At 42.6% G+C, this 7,609-nt stretch overlaps 2 protein-coding genes and 1 non-coding gene across 4 annotated transcripts; 2 read left to right on the top strand and 1 right to left on the bottom strand.

Moving 5' to 3' along the window:
• Nucleotides 1-231: 231 nt before the first annotated feature.
• Nucleotides 232-305, top strand: trnat-agu (transfer RNA threonine (anticodon AGU)). The gene has a single exon. It is a non-coding gene; the product is annotated as a tRNA-Thr (tRNA).
• A 1,075-nt stretch (nt 306-1,380) lies between these two features.
• Nucleotides 1,381-3,430, top strand: cmbl (carboxymethylenebutenolidase homolog (Pseudomonas)). 2 transcript variants are annotated; one of them, XM_018703766.2, is made up of 6 exons: nt 1,381-1,508; nt 1,794-2,008; nt 2,172-2,279; nt 2,444-2,586; nt 2,681-2,772; nt 2,948-3,430. In XM_018703766.2, the coding sequence occupies exons 2-6, from the start codon at nt 1,794-1,796 to the stop codon at nt 3,125-3,127; spliced, it is 738 nt and encodes a 245-aa protein (XP_018559282.1). In that variant the 5' UTR covers nt 1,381-1,508; the 3' UTR covers nt 3,128-3,430. The 2 variants fall into 2 exon arrangements, with proteins under 2 accessions (XP_018559282.1, XP_018559283.1); XM_018703767.2 differs by having other exon boundaries at nt 1,439-1,591.
• Nucleotides 3,431-3,550: 120 nt separating this feature from the next.
• On the bottom strand, nt 3,551-7,525 carry cct5 (chaperonin containing TCP1, subunit 5 (epsilon)). Its single transcript, XM_018703765.2, has 11 exons — nt 7,288-7,525; nt 6,811-6,871; nt 6,406-6,570; nt 5,822-6,020; nt 5,548-5,740; nt 5,051-5,200; nt 4,833-4,952; nt 4,467-4,652; nt 4,232-4,369; nt 3,964-4,144; nt 3,551-3,871 (listed from the first exon to the last, which is right to left on the bottom strand). Exons 1-11 carry the CDS (start codon nt 7,390-7,392, stop codon nt 3,744-3,746), a joined length of 1,626 nt encoding a protein of 541 aa, XP_018559281.1. The 5' UTR covers nt 7,393-7,525; the 3' UTR covers nt 3,551-3,743.
• Nucleotides 7,526-7,609: the final 84 nt, after the last annotated feature.

Genomic DNA, 7,609 nt, shown 5'->3' on the forward strand with positions numbered 1-7,609 from the left:
ATGTTTCATAAAACACACAAAAAGCTGCTATTAAACAGATGGGGATTAAAAAAAAACATAATAATCTACTTAGCCACAGGGACAATGTAAAAAAGACAGAGCAACGTTGGTAATGAGCCTCGTTGGGAAAACCAAAGTAAACAGATTAATCGAGACATTCATAATTTGTAATTGAACACAGAGTGTGGCAGGGCACGAACTGCTACCACCCTACCGACCCCACGCACCAGCGGCGCCGTGGCTTAGTTGGTTAAAGCGCCTGTCTAGTAAACAGGAGATCCTGGGTTCGAATCCCAGCGGTGCCTTTTAAGAGGTGCGCCTGAGGGTAAGCTGCGATGGAAGATTAAGGTTAGTTAAGTAATTTACAAAACTCTGAGGCTGTTTTTCTGAAGGTCTTACACTTGGTAATCAGTACCTCAACCCTACCTTACTTGGGCATCTCAGAAGCGCAGAGTTGTATCTCTGAGGGTCTGTGTAGCAGCAGGAGTTCATTTTAAAACCACATACAGACAGAAAACAAAATGACACCCTGTTTAGAGGTTGATTTAAACTGAATACAAGCTGCTGCATTCAAGATCAAAATTTAAATTATCAGTACAAATTTACCACAGTTGATGGTATTTCGATGCCAGCAAAGGATATTTATTTTCTTAAGATGCTGTGTCACTAGTATTAGTAGTAGTATTAGTACCTTAATTATACTGAAGTTTGATTAAGACAGTAATATCTCAAGAACTATCAGTCTTGCAATGCAAATCTGTTTACCACATATACTGTCCATCACACACACACACACACACACACACACACACACACACACACACACACACACACACACACACATGCACACACACAGGCACAGTGGTAGAGCTACTTAGGATGGTATACTTTTATCTGTTTTATTCTTAGATGCTCTTGTTGACAGCCATAAAGGGACCATGAAAGCAGCAGGCCATGAGCACCCACCTCTGCCATATGAAGTACCAGGACATCTGCTCAGTGTCTGAAGGCACAACATTATCCTAAATAAATTTGTATTGTTGATTGCTTAATGATATGATATGACAACATTTTATATAAATCCTTGGTTTATTCAGAAAATTGATAGTTAAAATAACTTATCACTAATCATTGCTCATCTGTTTTTGGTCCACCCTGTTAAGCAGGGTTTTTCTGACAATAATTAAATACTGTTAGAAAACATTATCAACATTTCAGTGTCATTCAATCAATCAGTCAAGACACAGCTTTTCAAGCCATCTACAGATGTTCAATCTAGTTTTCTTATTGTTTAGTCCACCATCCACGTGCTCTTTGTGTGGAGTATTCAGAAAATTTGGGAAGTAGAAATTTACCGCTTTTATTTTGAAGGTCATGGCTGGAATTTCATTGTTTGCTTAGCTGTTTGACGTGAGCTTTACAATTCCCGACTTACTGGACTCTGTCTGCAACTTTAGAGCCTTAATAAACACCGCCATTTGTTTCCTGTCTTATCGGAAAGCAATACGGTATGTCTGCGATCTGTGCAAACTGACTTACGCATGCAAATCCGACGTTGAAATCCTTTGAGGCTGAGAGGAGGAAAGAAAAGGTTATAGAGTCATTTGTGCGAAATGCTTTGTCACTGTGTTGCGCAAATACTTTTATATAATCATAGACAATAGACAAATGACTCCCAGACCTGCGCACAGGTCAAACATACTTTCACTTTGCTGCATGTTAAAATCCACCCCTGCTCTCTCCACTTTGTCGCTTACTTTCTCTCTGTCTCTGTGTGTATGTCTGTCTTCCAGATGGCAAATGAAGCCAACCCGTGCCCCTGTGATATTGGCGATCGGATGGAGTATGGAGGGCTCGGCCAAGAGGTTGAGATAGAGCACACTAAAGCTTATGTAGTCAAGCCATCCACTGCGTCTGACAAGGCCATTATTGTCATACAGGACATCTATGGTTGGCAGCTTCCCAACACCAGATACATGGCTGACATGCTGGCTGCCAATGGATACATGTATGTAAAAATCAATGTATCAGAGAGGGTGCATAGTGATAATCATACAGTATGTGTGCTCCTAAAAGCTAATTCAGGACATACGGTATATAGAGTATATAGACTATATGATAAGTCTGATCAATAACAGTGATTTCTTCTGCTATTGTTTTGCTCTGAGCAGTGCTGTTTGTCCAGACTTCTATGTTGGAAAAGAGCCATGGAGTCCATCACATGACTGGTCCACATTTCAGGAATGGCTTGAAGACAAAAAGCCAACCAATATAAACAAGTAACTGAACATTTTCTTAGTTTATTTAGCAGCTGATGTCCCAATTGAGAGTTGGAACCATTAAGGTCATTAAGTGGGGTGATTGCTGATATGTAAATATTCATTCACAAACCTTATTCCCTCTCTGTATTTGAGTGTTGACCATTATAAAACCTTCTGACCAGAGAGGTGGATGCAGTGCTGAGGTTCCTGAAGGAGCAGTGCGGGGCCAAACGCATTGGAGCAGTGGGTTTCTGCTGGGGAGGGGTTGCCACACATTACCTGGCCTTGTGGTATCCAGAGGTCAAAGCTGGAGTGTCAGTCTATGGTATGTCGTTGCTTTAAGGTAGTTAATTCACCATGTGAGCAAAGAGAAGAGCGTGCAGTATAGTTTTGTGATGGGCTTATGTGATGCTGTGCAGGGATCATCCGCCAGACGGAGGACAGGTATGAGCTGAAGAGTCCCACACTGTTCATTTTTGGGGAGAAAGATGAGGTTATCCCACTTGACCAGGTAACTGTGTAACCTGCCCAATGCCTTGTCCTGGTACTTGAGCACCAAGTAAACATACCTCTAATTTGTTTAAATACACCAGCAATGAAATATTTTGCCGATATTCATTTCAAAATGCCTGGATCTCTGTCATGTAACCACCAACAACCTGTGTTTACATCCCTTTGCTGTTCAGGTGAACACCCTTGAAGCAAAGTTGAAGGAGAAATGCAAAGTGGACTACCAGGTGAAGATCTTTCCTGGTCAGACTCATGGGTTTGTCCACCGCAAGAGGGAGGACATCAACCCAGAGGACAAACCCAGCATCCAGTCAGCCAGAACGGACATGCTCAACTGGCTCAACAAGTACATGTAAATGAGACGTTAGAACCAGCAGATTGGAGTTAGTTACAGGTGGAATTACAGTAGCAACTGGTGCCTTTAATCATATTTCTGCACCAGCTGTCATGGTCAGGATGAAAACCAGAGAAGGCCAACATAGAGCAAGCTGGTGATTGTTATTAATTTACACATGGTAGTTGACATTCCTCATGTTTCCCAAACATTTTAGGTTTTACTTTCAAAGTGGATGATGCCTCTACCTTTGTATACCAAGAAACTGTGATTCTAATCTTAATGAAATGTGAAATTAAATTCTTGAGCCACATAGGTTAAAGTACTTTGGCTTTGTGGAAGTCATATTAATGCAGTATACTCTTGCTAATGTGAGATTGCAAGTTTTCAAGTATTGTCAGTTTCAACACTGTAAGCTTGAAATCAGAACTACAGAGTCTGGAAATTTCAACAGACCAACATTTTAATGGTGACTTTAGATACTATAACAGCTTGAACATTTTGTATCAAATGATAAATAGCAGAATGCAGTGCGGTTTGGACCTGGTGCTCTGTGAAGTGCCTAAAACCTCTAGAACAGCACACACATCTTAACGCGTTCTAGAGCACAGCCGAGCCTCGTGGTGTTCAGTAGGGCTCTAGTCCTCGCTCTGCCCCTGGCTTCTGATGTCGTCAATCTTTAGGATCATCTTGACCACCTGAGTGGCCAGCAAGATCTGCTGCTTCTTGCCAATCAGGGTCTCGATCACATGTTGCTGCTTCATGTCTGTGGAGGAGCAAACAAAAAAGTGATTCAGTATGACTGTGTGGTGCTCAGCTGGAATAAAGGTACAAATTTGATAGCGCTGCATTCCTTACCATTGGTGTTGTTGTGCAGACAGTCGATGCCAAGGAAGGGGTTGTTCTCTCTGACCTGCCTGGCTCTGACCTCTGTCATGGTCTGGATAGGGTTCAGCCCACTGTTCTCAGCCAGTGCCATTGGGATTACCTCTAGTGCATCAGCAAACGACCTCATGGCATACTGCTCTAGAGATGGGCACTAAAAAGGAAGGGAGCATAAGCATCATCATACTTTCTTCAGATGGTAACAGCAAATATTCAGGAAGTCATTTTAAGTGCTTCTCACTTTATCTGCAGCCTGGTTGACTGCCAAGGCACATGCGATCTCAGAGGCTCCTCCTCCATACACAACACGGTTGTCTCTGACCAGATTGCGAATTACACACAGAGCATCATGGAGAGCACGCTTGGCCTCTTCAATGATCTATTAATGAACAGATAAAATAAAAGAGTAAACCAACAGGGGCAGAGCAATATAAATGGATACTTTACACTGTATTCAAAGTTCCATCTGTGCTTACCATTTTGTTGCCTCCACGGATGAAAATGGTTACTGCCCTGGTGTTTTTGCACTCCTGGATAACCAGCATGTGGTCCTTTGTTGTGCCAAAGGAGATTTCCTTCACCAAACCAGCTGTGCCAAGCTTCTCTGGTGTCAGCTCACAGAACCTCGGCACGATGCGCCCTCCTGTGGCTATGGCGATCAACTGTGGACACAATTGACACTGCACATTTAGACACTATAAACCAAGTAAATTTGCACTGTATACTTTCTGCTCATCAACGCCATATGTTCATTTAATACATGACTGAATGAGGTGATGAAGCAAGTAGAAATATTTTATTGTAAGACTGTTGAAGGAAGTTATGTGACAAATTTCTCTCACCTCAATCTCAGGCCCTCCGACCCAGCGCACGGCCGGCAGCTCATTCTGCAGCAGAAGGTGGTTGGCTTCATCATCAAATCCCCACTGGCAGATGGCCAAGTTAGCCCCATTGCTTTTGACCTAGAAAAGAAATATGAGTGTACATTTGAAGCTTAACCATATGCACCAGTGTAGATGTTAAGAATTCAGTCATAGTGGTGTAAATGCTGTGCAGTAACCTGTTGGATCATCTCCTCGAACTTCTCCTTCTCATATTTCTGGAGTGCTTTGTAGTCCTCCACAGAGGTCACATCTAACTTATGCTTGGTCTTAGGCTTAGGGGGCTCAAACGGGCAGGTGAGGATAGCAATTTTGACATCTTTCAGAACCTGCGCGGGTACAAAGAATAACTGGTGTTAGCACTATCATCTTACAGTGGTCAAACAAAAGGAAAATGCAGTATAACTTTTAGTATTTGGTATTTGGCATTTGGCATCTACAAGTGTCCTCATGGGTTGTAGCTCACACTATGTCTAGTTTTAATTCCATACATGCTTGTAGTATTTAATTCACATTGCCAGTTACTTTCTAACAAACAATTCCTACATTATGTCTATGTTTTGTGATCATACATACATGTCAGACACACACATTTAATTTGTCCTTATATGCTGCCAACTATTTGATTCCATTGCCAATAACATCCTCTGAGAGTGAGATTTCGCTTTGCTCATACCTTGGGCATCTGAGGATGGCTGAACTCCTTGTCAACTATGACTCCCTTGATGAGCTGTGTGTCCTCCAGCTTGCCTCCCACCTTGCCCTCCATCTTGATAAGCTCAAAGTCAACATCCTTCCTCTCCATGTCAGCCACAGTGAGGATGGCATTCACAGCAATCTCTGCCATCTGTCTGTGGCACCGGTTGATACTGAAAGACAACAGAGACACTATAAGATAAAGTATCTAAAGAGATCTTTCAACCCAACAATCTTGTGTCTAGAGGACTCACACTTTGGATCCCAGCGTTGTCATGGCGGTCTGAATGAGTGGTTCTGTGTTGTTGGGATCACAGGGGAAGGTTTCTGCAATTTTGTCCAGCTGCTCGATGGCAATGCGTGCAGCCTGGTCATAACCGTCAGAGATCCTGATGGGGTGGATCCCACGATCCAGCAGCTGCTCTGCCTGCTCAAGCAGAGCCCCAGCCAGCACTGAGGAGGAGGAAATGCAAGACAATGAGCAATTAGGTATTAGAAGATAGCACATTGTCTTGATAAGAGCTACAATAATCTCAGTGATGTCAAGTAAGCTATGTAAATTTTATTTAGCATGTGCCTAATGGACATTATTTGTTCTGTCATGGCTGCAGGATGCTCAGAGGTTTGGTGTGAGAAAACCAACATCCTCAATGCATTAAGACAATGGATGGAATTAAAAAAACCTCACAATGTTCTTTCTCTAGTAGCACACCATTGTTGTTTAATAATTTGTGTAGGCAAACACTGGAGCCACCAGAATACCTCAGCACAGAGATACAAAACCAGGCTTACAGCCAATAAAAATCACCCTGGTCCCCCTCATCTCCCCTTCCCGTACCAACAACTCCAGTGGTTCCATCACCAATCTCATCATCCTGGGACTTGGACAGCTCCACCATAAGCTTGGCAATCTGGTGGTCCACGTCCATCATGCTGAGAATGGTGGCTCCGTCGTTGGTGACAGTCACTTCTCCATCACTGTCAACCATCATCTTGTCAAGACCTGGATTCAAACATGTAAAAATGGTTCAGTAAAAGTGACATGTGTGATGTCTTAAATAGGGTTACAATAGCTGTCACAATTCTATTAGAAAGAAAATTTATTAGCAGTGGTCAACTATAATTCATAACACCATACCACACAAAAGCTCAGCATCCAAGAACTCATCCCAAATGATTAAACATTATGACCAATAGATGAGAGGAAGTCAGTTGTAGCTGCACTGCATTGGTTTATGCTCACCATTAGGTCCCAAAGACGTTTTAAGTGTTGACGCAACTGCCTTGGCTGCCATAATGTGAGACTGCAAAACACAAACATAACAGTCAGCTTACATCTTAAATAAGATCTCACCCTCGCTCGTTACATCGTTACAATAGAAGTTGCAATCTGCGAGAATATTTCAGTACAATGTACAATGGAAATGATGTGCATCAATAATGTCCATGTAGGGCACAGCCCTATGCTACATAGCAACACCCCTAGAAAGCACATGGGCCTCATGTTAGCATAACTAGCTCATCTTTTAGCTAATGCTAATATACTGCACCAACATTTTGACATGCCAGTTAAGTATATGCTTGCAAAACAAAGCCGTAATATTGACATATATCACGCCGGCTTAACAGTTTACGTGTCCAGCGTCATGAAACTAATGGCAAATTAGCAACTTGCTAACCAACATGCCACACTTGTGTTCCGCTAGCTAGCCCATTGTACCTTCAATGCGTCAATGCCCGTTAACCGTGTCTTCTTGTCCTGGTCTTTAATGATGATGAAAGGTCTCCCATACTCATCAAAAGCTAGCGTCCCCAACGTGGACATGTTGACCGACAAATTAGAACACTTCACAACTGTTTAACAGATAAAATAATGAGTTTTTATAATGTGAAGCTGGAGTGTGGCTGAGCTGAAAGCCGCACGGATCTGCCGGCGACTTCTGGAAGGCTCCACGGGCGGGGAGGGCAGAACCAAGTAGTGTAAAGTGTTTTCTGTATCATGCATAAACTATCGTTTATCTAGGGTGACAACACATACTTAA

Source organism: Lates calcarifer, linkage group LG24 (assembly GCF_001640805.2).
Source record: "Lates calcarifer isolate ASB-BC8 linkage group LG24, TLL_Latcal_v3, whole genome shotgun sequence".
NCBI lineage: Eukaryota > Metazoa > Chordata > Actinopteri > Centropomidae > Lates > Lates calcarifer.

Coding starts and splice junctions, on each gene's coding strand:
- cmbl (XM_018703766.2), top strand. CDS start 1,794: ATGGCAAATGAAGCCAACCCGTGCCCCTGTGATATTGGCGATCGGATG. Junction 2,280..2,443: donor AAGCCAACCAATATAAACAA/GTAACTGAACAT, acceptor CCTTCTGACCAG/AGAGGTGGATGCAGTGCTGA. Junction 2,587..2,680: donor AGCTGGAGTGTCAGTCTATG/GTATGTCGTTGC, acceptor GATGCTGTGCAG/GGATCATCCGCCAGACGGAG.
- cct5 (XM_018703765.2), bottom strand. CDS start 7,392: ATGTCCACGTTGGGGACGCTAGCTTTTGATGAGTATGGGAGACCTTTC. Junction 6,571..6,810: donor AACGTCTTTGGGACCTAATG/GTGAGCATAAAC, acceptor GTTTGAATCCAG/GTCTTGACAAGATGATGGTT. Junction 4,953..5,050: donor TCGAGGAGATGATCCAACAG/GTTACTGCACAG, acceptor TTTCTTTTCTAG/GTCAAAAGCAATGGGGCTAA.